General features: G+C 43.8%; 1 protein-coding gene across 1 annotated transcript in view; it reads right to left on the bottom strand.

The window, feature by feature from the left end:
• LOC126272252 (visual pigment-like receptor peropsin) overlaps positions 1–20816 on the bottom strand; it is a 164311-nt gene that overhangs the window by 95917 nt on the left and 47578 nt on the right. Inside the window, exon 3 of the mRNA XM_049974966.1 lies at positions 7513–7640. Within this exon, the coding sequence (XP_049830923.1) occupies positions 7513–7640 (128 nt within the window). The remainder of the gene's footprint in view (positions 1–7512; positions 7641–20816) is intronic.

Genomic DNA, 20816 nt, shown 5'->3' with positions numbered 1-20816 from the left:
CGTCAGTGTAAACATTGAAAAGGGTAAGGGAGAGAGGGAAGCTTTGTCTGACTCTTTCATTAATATCAGCAGTTTCTGTTCCATTCCTTACAATACGGATTGTTATTTGAGTATTTTTGTACATATAATGACAGAACTGCCGCAGTCAGACTTCCTGGAATTCCCATTTCCCGTAGTCACTGCTACAGCATTTTCCGCTTTCCTCTGTCAAATGCCTTTTCATAATCGCTAAAAAGTTAGTAAGTTGGGAATCTAAATTAACTTCTTTTCTCCGTTACTTGTGCCGTAGTGTAAAAACAATCAAAACATGGTCCTACAATAGAAATTTAGCTCACCTCTTCCTTGGTAATTTGTGCATCGTTGTTTATCACCTTTCTTGTAAATGTAGCACGCCAAAGCTTCATTCCATTCGCCTGGCACATGTCTGCTCTGCCATGAAACTCCGATAAAATATAAAAGTGGATCAGCTGCATGTTCATATTGTCAGTGCTCTGCAACTTTTTGTTTTTCGTTGCGTGGATCACATTCTTCCGTTCTCCCACTGTTAACAGGACTATAGGGTCACTGGTATTTCTGTTTATTTCTGGCCCTCTTCATTAACATCTGATATACTTATGATGTATGAAGGATTTGTACACTAAATAAAATGCTAATAAATCACAGTTACTTTGATGTATCAACGCTTGATGCCTCTTTGAATGTAAATATAATCAAAATTACCTATTCACTCGGAGTATTGCCACTTTCAATATCTTTGCATGCTGAACACATAAGTGATAATAGTCCCTGGTTTCCAGTGGTTGCATTATTGAGAAAAATGCGGTCAAGCTAGCAGGTGCCAATCGAGTTGAGTCGCAGCCTTGGACAGTGGTAGATGGTAGTCGTGGAGAGAGGATAGTGAAGTGATCAGCTTGGACAGCGGATGTGTCACAGAGAGAGTTCTGTTTGAGACGTTTCATTATCCATAACTTGAGTATGAAGGATGATTTTTAACATGTTTGTCTAAAGAGACAGCACTTCAGAACAAGGTAACTTATGTTGAATTTGTCATCTGCAAGCAAGCCTAAGTTCAGCAATCACTGTTGTGCAAAGATTTCACTGTGTTCAATAATATATACGTGTTGGTAATCAGGGAGAACTATCAGTCATGTTCTCGATATTCTAATTAGCCCTCCGCCATTTAGATTAGTTAAATAAGGCTGTATCAGGAAGTCGAAAAAACAAATTTCTGTAACAGAAATTTTTTGTAGAAGCAGATATTAACGAGTATGACAATTCGGCGAGAGAGAATTCTGTTTGTTCATATTAGTTGGAGTTCAGTTTTGTGCCATTAAAAGAATTTCAAAGTGGTTCCTCTTATCACTAATGAATATTTCACAAAGCATATCCCCATTGTTCAAAGAAAAATATTAGCAGAATTTGCATTGTCGTGCCTTGTACTTTTGAGTGGACAGTACCTAATAGCTCCGAAAAAAGAATCAAAAACTGACTAAAAATGAACTTAAAAAGAAAATACAACCTGGTGTGCAGTGATTTCTTTCAGATCATCATTCTTGCAGCGCAGCTAGAGCAGAGTCAAGTTATTTGTTGCAAGGTAAGGATTTGTTGTAGGGCCTAGAGGAACATTTTCGACAGAGTACTAGGAACAGACCCAAAGTAGACCTAACTATGTTTATAGTAACATGCCATTTACATTGTATACACGGTCATGTAGAAAAGCTAGTAATGATGAAAAGATACATGTATGGATGAAAGGACTTGGTGTACTTGTTGAAAATGTGACCGTAACTGGAGATATTACTTTGTACTATAATTATCAATAAAGTGTGATCCCTGACTTTAGCAACTGGGGAGCGTACATCGCGATGCGTTTTCACATCGAACAATGGCTAGCGTAAACCAACCACTACCAGAATTCCCAGTAACGACGTCCAGAGTAAAATTAAGCCTCCATCCTCGAAAGAATATAGGTCCATTCAGTATTACAGCTTGTGCTGTTCCATTTCCTCCAAGTTTATTCTCGAGGCTAATAATGTGTTTGTAGACGGACATTCGGTGACGGCGTTGACGATACTCACGTCGACGAGGCATAGTGCTTCAATGCAGTTGCCGATAGAGCTCACAGCGGAATGGCTCCGCTGGCATGCACTGCCAGCTTATATAGAAGACGAGTGACCTTGATTAATTCAACGGATGCTTTTTTGTAATAGGGCACATTTAAATTGCGTGACTGTTAGACATTCTGTGAATTCTTGTGAATTGTTCTTTATGCAGTCTGCTTTACAGACAATATAAAAATCACAGTTTTCAATTGATGTCGATAAATGCAGTTAAACACTGTTTCAGCAAACAACTCCCAAATGTATGGGTAACTCTCAACGGCGAAAAATTAACTGAAACAGTGAGGCAGCAATCTAAATTGTATGACCTGAGCACACTATATTTCTTGCCATCTACTACATTTATAAAGTAGCTAGCTAACCCCAGTACAAATAAAGCTCTTGAACTATTAAAAGCCAAATACAAGGCGTAAAGAAAACCTATAAATCTTGAAGGGAAAGGTACTGAAAAGGATATGACTACTGCACAAATATTTGCACTGGACTGGCAACTAAACTGAGTCGTAAAGACATCGTTTGCTCAAGTTGTGATGGCAATTCATAACACTGTATTCGTTTTAGTGATTATGGATGCAATTTGACGTAAAAAATTAAAAGATGGTGCTTCGACTTTCTGAAATACTTTTAAAATGCAGATTCCTCTTCTTCAAGCTCCTTCTGTAGTGTCTAAAATTTCCCTTCTGTACCACTTAATGGAGCCACACTCATTCTCTCTTTTCTTTTCATTTTTTTTTTGACCGTAGCTTGTGGTCTAGTGGCTAGCGTTGCTGCCTCTGGATCACGGGGGTCCCGCGTTCGATTCCTGGCAGGGTTGGGGATTTTCTCTGCCCGGGGACTGGGTGTTTGTGCTGTCCTCATCATTTCACCATCATCATTATTTGTGGCAGTGGCTAGATTGGATTGTGAAAAAATTGGCCTGCGTAACAATTGGGACTTCGTTCGGGCGCTGATGGCCGCGCAGTTGAGCGCCTCACAAATCAAACAACATCAAACTCTTTTTTTTTCATTGTTTTGCACAATGGTCTTCCTTCTCTAAAGTAAAAGCCATCCCTGAGAGCTGCAAACCATCTGAGTCCAATAAATCTGATTTTCGTAGAAATGTGGTTTCCAGCATCAACATATTTGAGGTACGTGCGCTTCGCGCGTAAAAACAGCTAAAGATCATCCTGCGGAGATCGTAATTACCGTGGAGCAAATACTGTAGCTGAGGGCATTGACTTAACTGGTTTGACGAGCCGTGACGTGATGGCCAGTGTGACCTGGCCTCCACCATTCCTTTTCGGATATTATACTGAATTATGGTATGTCCACATGATGCCTCTTTCCTCGTGCGAAATGGCAGATGCACGGGAATTAAAGAGCACACACAAAAATTTGTGGAAAGAACTTTTGTACGCATGGCCGTTCTCGTGTCCACATGTTGTCTCATTGCGCAAGCAGTCTGCTATGAATCCTCTTCTTTGCTTGGAAGATTGTACTGCCTTTATTGTGTTGAAAAGACGACAGAAAAAGCAAACGCAAAAGCGACTGTAGGTAAAGAAGTACCTAAACAACAGAGGTACTAGAAGCACCGAAGTGATGACAACGTTTTGTTTTGAAATTTCAGAAGATCGCAATGAGATTTTAAATTTTCTGATTGGGACACTGCTGCGATAAGTCTGGACATAACATTTCATTAGTTAGTAGCCGGCTACTTATACTGGGTGTTACAAAAAGGTACCGCCAAACTTTCAGGAAACATTCCTCACACACAAATAAAGAAGAGATGTTATGTGGACATGTGTCCGGAAACGCTTAATTTCCATGTTAGAGCTCATTTTGGTCTCTTCAGTATGTACTGTACTCCCTCGATTCACCGCTAGTTGGCTCCGGCCATCCTGATTTAGGTTTTCCGTGATTTCCCTAAATCGTTTCAGGCAGATGCCGGGATGGTTCCTTTGAAAGGGCACGGCCGACTTCCTTCCAAATCCTTCCCTAACCCGAGCTTGCGCTCCGTCTGTAATGATCTCGTTGTCGACGGGACGTTGAACACTACCCACCACCACAACCGCCTGTTGGCCCAATTGAAGGAAGGTAATGTTGACTTCGGTGCTTGTCTTGAGATGCGATTCATTGCATCAAGAACATCAGTGCGTAGCATCAACAGGTTAGTGTTCATCACGAACGTGGTTTTGCAGGCAGTACAATGTTTACAAATGCGGAGTTGGCAGATGCCCATTTGATGTATGGATTAGCACGGGGCAATAGCCGTGGCGCGGTACGTTTGTATCGAGACAGATTTCCAGAACGAAGGCGTCCCGACAGGAAGACGTTCGAAGCAATTGATCGGTGTCTTAGGGAGCACGGAACATTCCAGCCTATGACTCGCGACTGGGGAAGACCTAGAACGACGAGAACACCTGCAATGGACGAGGCAATTCTTCGTGCAGTTGACGATAACCCTAATGTCAGCGTCAGAGACGTTGCTGCTGTACAAGGTAACGTTGACCACGTCACTGTATGGAGAGTGCTACGGGAGAACCAGTTGTTTCCGTACCATGTACAGCGTGTGCAGGCACTATCAGCAGCTGATTCACATCCACGGGTACACTTCTGCAAATGGTTCATCCAACAATGGATCAATCCTCATTTCAGTGCAAATGTGCTCTTCACGGATGAGGTTTCATTCCAACGTGATCAAATTGTAAATTTTCACAATCAACATGTGTGGGCTGCCGAGAATCCGCACACAATTGTTCAATCACGTCATCAACACAGATTTTCTGTGAACGTTTGCGCAGGCATTGTTGTTGATGTCTTGATTGGGCCCCATGTTCTTCCACCTACGCTCAATGGAGCACGTTATCACGATTTCATACGGGATACTCTACCTGCGCTGCTATAACATGTGCCTTTACAAGTACGACACAACATGTGGTTCATGCACGATGGAGCTCCTGCACATTTCAGTCGAAGTGTTCGTACGCTTCTCAACAACAGATTCGGTGAGCGATGGATTGGTAGAGGCGGACCAATTCCATGGCCTCCCCGCTCTCCTGACCTCAACCCTCTTGACTTTCATTTATGGGGGCATTTGAAAGCTCTTGTCTACGCAACCCCGGTACCAAATGTAGAGACTCTTCGTGCTCGTATTGTGGACGGCTGTGATACAATACGCCATTCTCCAGGGCTGCATCAGCGCATCAGTGATTCCATGCGAAGCAGGCTGAATGCATGTATCCCCGCTAACGGAAGACATTTTGAACATTTCCTGTAACAAAGTGTTTGAAGTCACGCTGGTACGTTCTGTTGCTGTGTGTTTCCATTCGATGATTAATGTGATTTGAAGAGAAGTAATAAAATGAGCTCTAACATGGAAAGTAAGCATTTCTGGACACATGTCCACATAACATATTTTCTTTCTTTGTGTGTGAGGAATATTTCCTGAAAGTTTGGTCGTACCTTTTGGTAACACCCTGTATACTATTCTCAGCTGTCTACCTTGCATTTCAAAACAAAGCATTTCAGTGATTATTTTGTAACTATGAAATACCTAAGGGAGGTTCTTAGTAGTTATTTAAATTAGCCCTTAACCGTCGACTTATTGTGGTGTGTGTACTGTAAGACCTTCGGTACACACAGCATCAGATTATTTGACTTGTCGCTCTAACGAAGTAGACGAGTGCCAGCAATATGTCTCGTGGTCTTATTGTGGCGTGTTTATCTTCTGCCGTTAGGTCAGATGATAGAAATGCCAATTGCACACTTAGAGTAGCAGACTGATGGTGACCAAATTTAAACAGAACTTGATTAATTTTCACATACATTTATTAAAATAATAAAAAGGATAGACATTACGTAACTTGATTCTGGATGCTGTTTACAATTGACAATCTGAAGTTCCTTTGCTCTTGATACGTTAATCTTATTCTCACATATCTCTGATACTTTACAAAGTGTCTATACATTTCTCTTCATGGCTATGTACAGGAATATGATAATCTTATTAGGCGCAGACTGAAACTTGACTATAGACTGGTACAGACAAATGCAGAGTAATGCAGACTAATGCAGACTGGCTAATCGAAGGTCTGTACACTTGTTATAATACCTCGCGTGTTCAAGTATCACTGCACGAGTGTGATCCGCTAGGAGAAAAGATTCTACGTTAGCAGCAATCTCATTGGTTGCGTTACATATTAATACGCAGATCGGCGGAAGCAGAATTTGGTCCATCTCTAAGACAGCGCCATATCGTAGTGAGGAGATGGAGGAGCGCTGCGCCTGCGTTGTTGTGCTTAGTGGGGCGTGCTCTAGTGGGAAAGTTGTGTACGCACTGACTACGCGGAACTATGTGCACAACACTTGTATACTAGTCGGAGCTGTTTACTTCGCATTTCGAAAAAGCATTTCAGCGATTATTTTGAAACTGTGAAATACTTAAGGGAGCTTCTTAATAAGCTATGTAAATTTTAATTATGTTTCCATGCGTCATTGTATTTTATCAAAAAGTTATTTACACAACTTCAATCTTGAAAGATGGTATGTAAATTAACACCCTTGGACACGACAAATTTAGGAATTTCATAGACGCCAAACTCCACTGGAAGAGAGGTTGTGTTTTTGTATTCGTATTTTTGGCATCATCAATGTTTCCAGAATGACATTTTCACTCTTCAGGGGAGTGTGCGCTGATATGAAACTTTCTTTCAGGAGTGTTGGTTCTGGAAGGTTCGCAGGAGAGCTTCTGTAAAGTCTGGAAGGCAGAAGTACAGTTGTGAGGACGGGGCGTGAGTCGTGGTTGGGTAGCTCAGTTGGCAGAGCACTTGCCGCGAAAGGCAAAGGTCCTGAGTTCGAGTCTCGGTTCGGCACACAGTTTTAATCTGCCAGGATAGTTTCATCCTCAGTGTTCCTCATTTCTAGTTTTATTAACTTGTTGAGGAGCTACACATTGCCCATCACACCCCTTTCTCCAGATGTTTGGCTACTCAGTAGCTGCGCTATAAAATGTCATAGTATGAATATTCGTTCACAGTTTACGTATGCACTTTTAATAAATTTCAGGCTTACTCTTCTCTGTTGTCCTACTTCGAAACTTACAGTACCTTATTCGTTACAGTAACGTGATCAGGGACTTTTTGCCTAATATTTGACATCAGGGCATTACATCTCAAATTTTGTACAAATAATTTGTGGATGCAGCATTCCGTATAGCTTCCTTTTGCCTGTAATCATCTATAAATTTAAGCATGCTACCTTTGGAGTCAACAGACGTTATTGAACATAAATCTCTTCCTCAACTCTCTACACAATCAAACATCTGTGGAAGTCTACCACAGGTTCTGAGAGGGGTAAGGGTGCCCCACTGGCTCTCACCCCCGCTCCCCTCCCCTCTTGCGGACGTGTATGGTACCTGCGAGTTTCCCTCTGGTGGTGAGGAGCCTCTCAACCGACAGCAGCGCCAACGCGGCCGACTGCGACAGACGGAGGAGCTGCCTCAGGAAGCCGAACAGCTGACAGCAGCCCGGCCCGAACAGCCACCTGCCGGACAAACCGCTATTAACGTATGGTTACTAATGACAGCTTTTTTTAAAAAAATAGAGGTATTTCTAGATTCACACAAAAATTTGCATAAGTGTTATAGGTTACTCGACATTCATCTAAGTAGCAGTAAAATAAATTACGTGGCTCTAAGCACTATGGGACTTAACACTTTGCCGACCAGCGATACCACAGTGGTGTCGTGCGTGAAATAGCGGTCAACGGCCGGCGATACCACAATGGTGTCGTGTGGATAGTATCGCTCAGTGGCCGGTGACAGCACTTCAGTATCTCTTTCATTCTGTTGTTGTTTTGTTTAGATAACAAGAAGTTACACATCAACAACTTTTTTGTTTTTGTAAGTACTTGTGCACTTTCATCATGGCAGACGAAAGAGACGATACGATTATTTACGATGAATGCGCGGTCGTCTTGGCCGACGTTCCGGACGACATGGCTGACAGGGAAGAGGGCACTGGATATCAAAAAGATGAAAGTGAATCAGAATCGTCGGTAGATAATGAAATACGTCCAAGAAGAATTCCGCGAACGCTACGGTTGCCAACTGATTCAGATAAATCAGACAAAGAAAACAATGATTTACTGAGGACCAGTAACAAATTTGAAGGATCTCCGGGTCCACACATATTTACCAAAGATATGCAGAGCGTCGTGGATATCCTAGAATTATATATTGGGAACGATCTATTTAAATATTAAGCTACGAAACCAACAAGTATCACAGTCAAAATTGCAATAGAAGGAAACTGGATTAAAAAAATGCCAAATTTGTCGACGTTACGGGACCGGAACTTAGAAAATACACTCCTGGAAATTGAAATAAGAACACCGTGAATTCATTGTCCCAGCAAGGGGAAACTTTATTGACACATTCCTGGGGTCAGATACATCACATGATCACACTGACAGAACCACAGGCACATAGACACAGGCAACAGAGCATGCACAATGCCGGCACTAGTACAGTGTATATCCACCTTTCGCAGCAATGCAGGCTGCTATTCTCCCATGGAGACGATCGTAGAGATGGTGGATGTAGTCCTGTGGAACGGCTTGCCATGCCATTTCCACCTGGCGCCTCAGTTGGACCAGCGTTCGTGCTGGACGTGCAGACCGCGTGAGACGACGCTTCATCCAGTCCCAAACATGCTCAATGGGGGACAGATCCGGAGATCTTGCTGGCCAGGGTAGTTGACTTACACCTTCTAGAGCACGTTGGGTGGCAAGGGATACATGCGGACGTGCATCGTCCTCTTGGAACAGCAAGTTCCCTTGCCGGTCTAGAAATGGTAGAACGATGGGTTCGATGACTGTTTGGATGTACCGTGCACTATTCAGTGTCCCCTCGACGATCACCAGAGGTGTACGGCCAGTGTAGGAGATCGCTCCCCACACCATGATGCCGGGTGTTGGCCCTGTGTGCCTCGGTCGTATGCAGTCCTGATTGTGGCGCTCACCTGCACGGCGCCAAACACGCATACGACCATCATTGGCACCAAGGCAGAAGCGACTCTCATCGCTAAAGACGACACGTCTCCATTCGTCCCTCCATTCACGCCTGTCGCGACACCACTGGAGGCGGGCTGCACGATGTTGGGGCGTGAGCGGAAGACGGCCTAACGGTGTGCGGGACCGTAGCCCAGCTTCATGGAGACGGTTGCGAATGGTCCTCGGCGATACCCCAGGAGCAACAGTGTCCCTAATTTGCTGGGAAGTGGCGGTGCGGTCCCCTACGGCACTGCGTAGGATCCTACGGTCTTGGCGTGCATCCGTACGTCGCTGCGGTCCGGTCCCAGGTCGACGGGCACGTGCACCTTCCATCGATCCACTGGCGACAACATCGATGTACTGTGGAGACCTCACGCCCCACGTGTTGAGCAATTCGGCGGTACGTCCACCCGGCCTCCCGCATGCCCACTATACGCCCTCGCTCAAAGTCCGTCAACTGCACATACGGTTCACGTCCACGCTGTCGCGGCATGCTACCAGTGTTAAAGACTGCGATGGAGCTGCGTATGCCACGGCAAACTGGCTGAGACTGACGGCGGCGGTGCACAAATGCTGCGCAGCTAGCGCCACTCGACAGCCAACACCGCGGTTCCTGGTGTATCCGCTGTGCCGTGCGTGTGATCATTGCTTGTACAGCCCTCTCGCAGTGTCCGGAGCAAGTATGGTGTGTCTGACACACCGGTGTCAATGTGTTCTTTTTTCCATTTCCAGGAGTGTAGTTTGGGCTTGCTACCCTATAGGACACTGTAAAAAAAAAACAAGGATCGATGATTACTGTTCAACGCATCCGTTAACAGACACACGGAAATTTCGCAAAACGATGTCCCGCAACCTATTCAGACATATATTATAATTTTTACTTTTTTTCGACAATAGTAAGCCGTATAACGCCGACCGGCTTTTCAAAGTGCAATTCTTAATTGATTATTTTTCCAAGAAGTTTAAAGAAACGTTTAATCAATTGATGAAGGAATGATACCGCGACGTGGACAGTTAAATTTTAAAGTTTAGAATTCGTTGAAAATTAGTCGAAAATTACGAAATATGGGATGCTCATTCGGATGCTGTGTGATTCGAGTACCGGATACAGTTCCTCATTCAAGATATATTCCGGCGCTGGCCAACCTTTAGCAAAAACAGTGATGGAACTGTTGACAGCTTCTTATGGAAAGTGGCTTCACCTCTACGTGGATAATTATTATAATAGTGTAAAACTTGCAGAGAAGTTACATGCAAAAAAGAAATTCGAGTTTGTGGAACGATAAGGCAAAATAGAGGAATTCCGGGAAAAAAGTGGAGCGCGCAAAAGTCAACGTGTTTGAGGCTTGTCATCAACGGAAAGGTCTCAAGCGGCCGGCGACAAGCCAAGTAATCCGACTTAGCGCTGCCGGCGCCAAGCGAATAAATTTGTACGAGACGTGCGGACGGCAAAGTGTTAACATGTGAGGTCATCAGTCCCCTAGACGTAGAACTACTTAAACCTAACTAAACTAAGGACATCACACACATCCACGCCCTAGGCAGGATTCGAACCTGCGACCGTAGCAGCAGCGGAGTTTCGGACTGAAGTGCCTAGAACCGCTCGGTCACAGTAGCCGGCACACTCTTATATCATGAAAATATTTATACTACGCATACTGCATTGTATGACTTGCAGAAAAATGTTCAGATGTGTGTGAAATCTTATGGGACTTAACTGCGAAGGTCATCAGTTCCTCAGCGTACACACTACTTAACCTAAATTATCCTAAGTACAAACACACACACCCATGCCCGAAGGAGGACTCGAACACCCGCCGGGACCAGCCGCACAGTCTATGACTGCAGCGCCTTAGACCGCTCTTTTTTTTTAAAAAATCTCATTTTGTTCGTTTTCGTTCGTTGCATGTGCTCGGAGCGGACGTCGCAAGACACCCGTTTCAGTTCGCCGTTCATCCATTAACTCAATTTTTCTATTACAGAGAGTAGCTAAATCACTCACCAAACAGGGTGCGTTACCTTGCCGGCTAGCAGCACGGCTAATTCCGCGCGGCTGTATGACTCGCAGGGAAACGTATATAATATGTAGTATTTCATATCAGCTTATTTAATCACACGATGTTACAATAATTTGTGCCAGATTGTAATACAAACTAAAAGAAAAAATCGCCGTTATTAAAGTAGGCATCATCTATTTAATTATTCTCTGAGCAGTCAGAGGTACGCAGTGATCCATGTGAGTGTACTCAAGAACAGGCAAATGTGATGAATTGTGATCATTCGACCATCGTGCGACATTTCCATGCAACGGGGAAGGTTAAAAATTCGGGTGTATGGGTACCGACCGCATGATATAAGGCAAAATCACGAAAATAAGCATCCACATTCGCATCTCTGCTTGCTCGTCATCAATTGGCTCGAGAACAAGTCCGACCATACCGATCTTGTACCGTTACTGGTGATGAGAAGTCGTGTCTTTGTGTTAACGCAAGGAAAAGAAAGGAAAGGTCGAGCCTAAACAAAGCACCAACTCCCCGTAAAAAGTTCTGAGCTCTTCCATGAAAGATAATGTTATGGATGTCATGGAACAGTGACGGTGTGGTGTAATACGAATTGCTTCCCCGAGGTGTAACCATCACTGCTGATATTTGCTGTCGACAACAAAGACGTCTTGCAGATGCAATCCAAGAATGAAGACCAAGAAGACTTCGTGAAGTGATGCTACACTACGACAAAGCCTGCCCGCATTCTGCTGGACTGACAAAAAACGCTATACAGGAGTTGGGATCGGGAGTTCAAAATGTTCAAATGTGTGTGAAATCTTAAGGGACCTGTTGGAAAACAACCCCAGGAATGCTGTTCGTGAATGGCAGCACGGGAGATCGGATTACCAGGTTCAAATGGTTCAAATGGCTCTGAGCACTATGGGACTTAACATCTTAGGTCATCAGTCCCCTAGAACTTAGAACTACTTAAACCTAACTAACGTAAGGACATCACACACATCCATGCCCGAGGCAGGATTCGAACCTGCGACCGTAGCAGTCGCGCGGTTCCGGACTGAGCGCCTAGAACCGCGAGACCACCGCGGCCGGCGGACTTAACTGCTAAGGTCATCAGTCCCTAAGATCACACACTACCTAACCTAAATTATCCTAAGGACAAACATACACACCCATGCCCGAGGGAGGACTCGAACCTCCGCCCGGATCAGCCGCACAGTCCAGGGCTGCAGCGCCTGAGTTTCGGGAGTCATTCCAGATCCGCACACACCTTGTTCACTTGATCATGCACCCTTCGATTTTTACCTTTCCCAATCTCTATCGAACAGTCGTCAAGAAACTTCCATTCGGATGAAAATACGCTGCAAAGTGGCTTGGCCAGTTCTTCGCCTCAAAACCACGTGATTTCCATAGTCGCGGAATCGATAAGTTACCCCAACGTTGGCAGACTGTTGTAAATAGTGAAGGGCAATATATAAATGATGACTTAAGTCTGTGTTATGTCTATCTGTTGTGTTTATTAAACTTATGGAAAGACGCTACGAAGTTGAGCACGAATGTAGTACAGATCGGTCTCGGGAAACCTCTAATTCACGATGATCAATCTGAGATAGATTGTAAGGTCTCTCAGTGACAGTTTTTGAGCATTACGCAAACTTACATCCTAAATGTATTGACAAATCCGATAGTTGCCATCGTCTGACAAGAGTCTGTTGACAATGGTACCACCGATACGAAATCCTGTAAACTGCACTTCATTTTGTACTATTCTACAGAAACCCTTCTACCTATATGTTTGTATCTGCTGAGATTTTCTTATTCCCCAGTGTCAAGGGCACACTGCGAGTATGTTGTTGTGTTGGCAGAAGAGCCAACACTGCGTTACTAGTGGAGGCCGAAATGCACTCGTTTTAGCTCACTCAGGCTGGCGTGAGGAGGGAAGAACTATACTGACGTGAGGTCTGGAACATGACAAGGAATTAGAATTCAGAAAGCGGACGTAATTAGTTTGATACTTAACTTTAATCTATTAATGATGAAAGTCGCTCTTGACGATACATTATTCACAATATTATCTGTTCAGAATACATACATAGTAACTGAATTTGGCGCCTTGCTAGGTCGTAGCAAATGACGTAGCTGAAGGCTATGCTAAACTGTCGTTTCTGCAAATGAGAACGTATGTAGACAGTGAACCATCGCTAGCAAAGTCGGCTGTACAACTGGGTTGAGTGCTAGGGAGTCTCTCTAGACCAGACCTGCCGTGTGGCGGCGCTCCGTCTACAATTACTGATAGTGGCGACACGCGGGTCCGACGTATACTAACGGACCGTGGCCGATTTAAAGGCTACCACCTAGCAAGTGTGGTGTCTGGCGGAGACACCACTTATGTCAGTTCGCGGGAAACGCCACCGATCGGGTTATACACTCTTTGAAACCAGCAGCAATCAATCTCTATGAGTTGTCTGTGGCAGTTGGGCTATTATCGGTCAGAATGGATGCCCAACGGTTTAAATGACTCGTACTCATTGCCACGACGAGTCACCGACATCATTAGGGCAGAAGTGGCTGCTTCTCGTTTATGATGAAATTTATGTTTAGCATACATGTAACCTCCCTTCACTAGGCTCTGAGCACTATGGGACTTAACTTCTAAGGTCATCAGTCCCCTAGAACTTAGAACGACTTAAACGTAACTAACCTAAGGACATCACACACATCCATGCCCGAGGCAGGATTCGAACCTGCGACCGTAGCGGTCGCGCGCTTCCAGACTGTATTGCCTAGAATCGCTCGGCCAAAACGGCCGGCCCTTCATCTAGGTCTTGTGCTTCACTGCAGCGGTTTATTTCGTGACGATCGCACTCGGTTAAGGACTGGTTAATTATAAAGTAATTCGAATTAAAATGTTTATTGTCAAAACCGAGCTGACTTCAACAGTTGTTCCCGAACATCTAAGCAAAATGTAACTCTGACCATAAAAATGATTTTCCAATGCAAATAAATACGTTAGTCGGAAACGTGGCAGTTACTGCTTTTTTTTGTCTAAATATACAAGAAAAAACGTTTGTGCCATGATTAACGTATATGCGAAAAATTGGAGCTACGACAAGGTGAGTAGAAAGTAAGTACATAAAACATGTAATATATCGCAACCGCATGGTTTGAGGCGGCATGTCACTGTCTGCGCGGCCCCTCCCGCCGGAGGTTCGAGTCCTCCCTCGGGCATTGGTGTGTGTTATCCTTAGCGTAAGTTAAAGTAGTGGGTAAGTCTAGAGACCGATACGCTCAGCAGTTTGGTCCCTTAGGAATTCACGCACATTTGAACAATATATCGTAAATATGCATCTCGCGATGCGTAGTAGTTAGGCAAAGTGTTAATTTGTACACAGCAGCTTTAGCTTGTAAATTGAAGTCGATGTTTCTAGCGGCGTAGTAACTTAAGGCTAAATATGTGTTGCGCCAAATGAAGATGATTGAAAGCCCAAAACGCGTATTGGCATAAACAAAAATCCACAAAAAAAGTCTGGTTGCTGTATTTCTTAAAATAACACAACCCACAGTCACGGAGCTTAACAACCAGTAACATGGATAAATTAACGTAAATGTGACTAAGTTGCCTAAAACATGAAACGTGTCTCTTTATTTCACAAATATTAATGTTCCTCTAATTTAAGTTGAAGACTATTGCTCTGAAAAGATTTCCTCACAAACAATTTTTACTTCACTGCTTCACTTTTCCTAACAATGCCCAAACTCAACTATGCTCGTATTAACCATGAAATTCAGATCCACTTTCACATTGAAGTTTGCCATTGCTGTACTGCTCATCCACATTATCTATCACGCTATAACTGTTCATGGTAACTGTTCAAACAGTCATATATTCCGCCAAAGATTGCTGCTGACTAACAATGACCATACTATTTTCTGCATTAACTTCGTGTGTTATTATGCGCATCTTCAGCAAATAAAGAGAATATTTATTCACTAATGCCCTACTAATGGACGAAAAACGTCCAGACTCATATTCCATCACATTAGCACACCGTTAAAATAATTTTTGGTTGGAGTCACTTGCACGCGACCGTACCACGGCAAACCAGTACAACAGTACTCTGCTTAATCTGTCCGCTTTCAGTCAGAAATGACCTTCTTCAGATCTGTTCTAAACCATGTACTAATGTGCTAAGGCCGTAATGGCATCGTCCAAACATATAAATATATACTACTGGCATTTAAAATTGTTACAACACGAAGATGACGTGCTACAGACGCGAAATTTAACCGACAGGAGGAAGATGCTGTCATATGCAAATGATTACCTTTTCAGAGCATTCACACAAGGTTGGACCCGGTGGCTGACATGAGGAAAGTTTCCAACCGATTTCTCATATACAAACTGCAGTTGACCGGCGTTGCCTGGTGAAACGTTGTTGTCATTCTTCGTGTAAGGAGGAGAAATGCTTACCATTACGTTTCCGACATTGCTGCTAGCGTTGGTCGAAATCCAATGACTGTTAGCAGAATATAGAATCGGTGGGTTCAGGAGGGTAATACGGAACACCGTTGTGGATCCCAACGGCCTCGTATCACTAGCAGACGAGATAACAGGCATCTTATCCGCATGGCTGTAACGGATCGTGCAGCCACGTCAATAGATGGGGACGTTTGAAAGACAACAACCATGTGCACGAACAGTTCGACGACGTTTGCAGCAGCATGGACTATCAGCTCGGAGACCATGACTGCTACTCAACGACGAACCTGGGTGCACGAATGACAAAACGTCATTTTTTCGGATGAATCCAGGTTCTGTTTACAGCATCATGATGGTCGTATCCGTGTTTGCGACATCGCGGTGAGAGCACACTGGAAGCGTGTTTTCATCACCATACTGGCGTATCACACGGCGTGTTGGTATGGGGTGCCATTGGTTTGACGTCTCGGTCACCTCTTGTTCGCATTGACGGTACTTTGAACAGTGAACGTTACATTTCAGGCGTGCTACGACCGGTGGCTCTTCCCTTGATTCGATCCCTGCGAAACCCTACATTTCAGCAGGATAATGCACGACCGCATGTTGCAGGTCCTGTACGGGCGTTTCTGGATACAGAAAACGTTCGACTGCTGCCCTGGCCAGCACATTCTCCAGATTTCTCACCAATTGAAAACCTCTGGTCAATGGTGGCCGAGCAACTGGCTCGTCACAATACGCCAGTCACTACTCTTGATGAACTGTGGTATCGTGTTGAAGCTGCATGGGCAGCTGTAACTGTACGCGCCATCCAAGCTCTGTTTGAGTCAATGCCCAGGCGTATCAAGGCCGTTATTACGGCCAGAGGTGATTGTTGTGGGTACTGATTTTTCAGGATCTATGCCCCCAAATTGCGTGAAAATGTAATCACATGTCAGTTCTAGTACAGTATATTTGTCCAATGAATACCCGTTTATCACCTGCATTTCTTTTTGGTGTAGCAATTTTAATGGCCAGTAGTGTAGGTACTCAGCACAGCATAGTCACATAGGTCTGAAATAAGATGTAGAATTGGCCACATCGTCCACAGTCATTTTTGAGTTGCGAAAATGACTGAGGACGATGTGTCCTATTCTACACCTTATTTTTAATCTATGTGACGATGCTGTGCTGAGTATATTTATATGTTCTGACGATGCCATTACGGCCTTATCACAAAAAATTTGTTGGAATGGCTCTGAGCACTATGGGACTTAACCTACTTTCACCTAACTAAGCTAAAGACATCACACACATCCATGTCCGAGGTGGGATTCGAACCTGCGACCGTAGCAGCAGCGCGGTTCCAGACTGAAGCGCCTAGAACCGCTCGGTCACAACGGTCAGCCCTTATCACATCGGGACATGGTATAGAACAGATGGTCATTACAGACTGAAACCAGTCATCGTCAAAGGAAATGAAATTGTGATCAAAGACTGGAATGCAAAACATTTGACAGTATTGGATCACTGTCCATATTCGCGACCTATGTCGCTGCTGGTGAAGTTCTCCTCTTGCATTCTGGCGCGCTACTGGAAGGGCTTGGGCATCGTTGAATACAACAGCAAGACAGTGCCCCTTCTTAAAAAAAAGTTGCGTTCAGATCCGAAAGTGTCAGAGAACCAGCTTTGCGTAAGGGTTCCAGTTACTACATCATACTACTGTGAGAGAACTACTTCTTACATAATGTACGTCTTTATTCAAAGACAGCCGCTAGTCTTCTGTACCAAGTGTCAATTAAATGGCGTATTTTTGAGGATATTTCTGTGTGTTATGGTCATTTACAAACCAGGATTATCCAACAATTAATCAGTTCTAGTATTTTCATTGTTAGTCAGCAGCAACCGTTGGCGGAATACAGGGGGATCCATTATAGTGACCGGGCCAAATATCTCGCGAAATAAGCATCAAACGAAAAAACTACAAAGAACGATACTCGTCTAGCTTGAAGCTAGATGGCGCTATGGTTAGCCCGCTAGATGGCGCTGCCATATGTCAAATGGATATCGACTGCCTTTTTTCAAATAGGAACCCCCATTTTTTTGTAACATATTCAGGTAGAACGTAAAGAAATATGAATGTTTTTGTCGGATCACTTTTTTGGCTTTGTGATAGATGGCGCTGTAATAGTCACAAACGTATAAGTACGTGGTATGACGTAACATTCCGACAGTGCGAATGGTATTTGGTTCGTGATACATTACCCGTGTTAAAATGGACCGTTTACCAATTGCGGGAAAGGTCGATGTCGTGTTGATGTATGGCTATTGTGATCAAAATGCCCAACAGGCGTGTCCTATGTATGCTGCTCGGTATGCTGGACGACATCATCCAAGTGTCCGGATCATCGCCGGATAGTTACGTTATTTAAGGACACAGGAAGTGTTCAACCACATGTGAAACGTCAACCACGACCTGCAACAAATGATGATGCCCAAGTAGGTGTTTTAGTTGCTGCCGCGGCTAATCCGCACATGAGTAGCAGACAAATTGCACGAGAATCGGGAATCTCAAAAACGTCGGTGTTGAGAATGCTACATCAACATCGATTGCACCCGTCCCATAGTTCTATGCATTGCGTGGCGACGACTTTGAACGTCGTGTACAGTTCTGCCACTGTGCACGAGAGAAATTACGGAACGATGACAGATTTTTTGCACACGTTCTATTTAGCGAAGAAGAGTCATTCACAAACAGCGGTAACGTACACCGGCATAATATGCACTACTGGCAAACGGAAAATCCACTGTGGCAGCGACAACTGGAACATCAGCGACCTTTGCGGGTTAATATATGTTGCGGCATTATGGGAGGAAGGATAATTGGCCCCCATTTTATCGATGACAATCTAAATGGTGCAGTGTATGCTGATTTCCTACGTAATGTTCTACCTAAGTTATTAAAGATGTTTCACTGCATGACAGAATGACGATGTACTTCCAACATGATGGGTGTCCGGTACATAGCTCGCGTGCGGTTGAAGCGGTATTGAATAGCATATTTCATGACAGGTGGATTGGTCGTCGAAGCATGGCCCGCACGTTCAGCGGATCTGACGTCCCCGGATTTCTTTCTGTGGGGAAAGTTGAAAGATATTTGCTATCGTGATCCACCGACAACGCCTGACAACATGCGTCAGCGCATTGTCAATGCATGTGCAAACATTACGGAAGGCGAACTACTTGCTGTTGAGAGGAATGTCGTTACACGTATTGCCAAATGCATTGAGGTTGAGGAAATCATTTTGAGCAGTTATTGTATTAATGTGGTATTTGCAGATAATCACGCTGCAACAGCAGGCGTTCCCAGAAATGATAAGTTCACAAACGTATATATATCACATTGGAACAACCGAAATAAAATATTCAAACGTACCTACGTTCTGTATTTTAATTTTAAAAACCTAAATGTTACCAACCGTTCGTCTAAAATTGTGAGCCTTATGTTTTTGACTATTACAGCGCTATCTATCAGAAAGCGAAAAAAGTGGTCCACCTACAACATTCATATTTCTTAACGCACTACACGAATATGTAATAAAAAATGGGGGTTCCTATTTAAAAAAAAAACGCAGTTGAAATCCGTTTGACCTACGGCAGCGCCATCTAGCGGAACAACCATAGCGCCATCTGGTTTCCCCCTTGAAGCTAGACAAGTTTCGTTCCTGGTATTTTTTTCGTTAGACGCTTATTGCGTGAGATATTTGGCCTGGTCACAATCAGTGGACCACCCTGTATATGACTGTTTGAACAGTTATAAAGATTACGTTAGAAAGCACTTCTGTTTCCCCTGTTATCTGAGCAACGTGGCGCATTCCTGCACGAAACCTGAGTTCATTGTGATTGCATCAGTTCCAAATCTTGGCAAGTGCTTAGCTCTCCCTGAGACGCAACGAAAAGTCGGTTCACTGGGCTCCATTGTGATGAGCGATGAAAGTTCAGCAGTTCGCCGCATAACTAACAACAAGCAAAAACAGTAGAATGGCGTTGTCCTTCTCCCCAGGAATGGCTCTCCAGCCACCTACAAACACACACACACACACACACACATACACACATATATGCTACCACAAAAAAATCAAAAGTCATTTTCACTCCGAAGTATCATGATAACGAATTTCTGGAACTTAGTTCCGTGTAATTTTGCTCCAAGAACACATAATCGTTGCGACGTCTGCAATGAGAAATTACGATAACTGCAACTATTTACTCGTTCACGGGCACGTAGTTCGATAGTGTGTAGACCGATACGAACGTTGCTCTAATGAATGGGCGTACCTAGCAGTCGCTTCAGAGGAGCAACAGGAGACTGATGAACATCACCTCCTATTCAGCCAGACGCTTCAAAGGGCGTTTTGACATATGCGGACTGCGACGCGGGTATGAAGAATGAACTGTGTCATCTGAGAGAAAGACGCATCTATGCCCACATAGTGGCTCCCAAACACTATTTGAGATCTTGATGATGACAGAATCGTTGTTAAAGACAAGTTTGCTTGCGTGGCCATGATCCGCAGCAAGAACAGAAATATTCTTCTTGTAAATAAAAACAGCATGTTTCTTGCTGCAATTTATTGTTCCAGGCGCGTTTCGTCTTTTACTTTGAGGCATCTTTATCGAGTCTACAACGACACAGTTTTGCTTTCATATCGATGTGTGTACATTATAAAGGAGTTCACTTCTTCCTTTTTAGGTAAATAAGTGATTACCGTACTTACAGTTTTTGAGTTTTTGGCTGGTGTCTGCGTTTACTCTTATATGGTCAAATGTCTTGTGGCGGGGTTCGTGGACAAGTGTGTGGAAAGGGGTCGGGTGGTTTTATTACGATAATTCGCTGATGGAGTGTTACTCTATTATGTTACCTATTAATGTAAACAGTGAGTCGTTTGTCATGTGTACTTGACCATTCAACAGAGTACATATTTTACATACAAACACAAACTCATAAAATCAGCAACATTTTCAAAAGACAGGACATAAACATGGCATCCACAAGAGTAAATACTGTCCAAAAATACATCCCAAAACTGACAAAAAAACATAACAGAACGCAGGTATATGTCAACTACAGTCTAATAATTATGATGGCAGATACATAGGACAATCAGACAAAACGTTTGAAGTCAGACTCAAAAAACGTATGAGAGT

The sequence above is a fragment of the Schistocerca gregaria genome, chromosome 5 (assembly GCF_023897955.1).
Source record: "Schistocerca gregaria isolate iqSchGreg1 chromosome 5, iqSchGreg1.2, whole genome shotgun sequence".
NCBI classification, from domain to species: Eukaryota; Metazoa; Arthropoda; class Insecta; order Orthoptera; family Acrididae; genus Schistocerca; species Schistocerca gregaria.
This window is presented reverse-complemented; position numbering and strand designations above follow the sequence as displayed.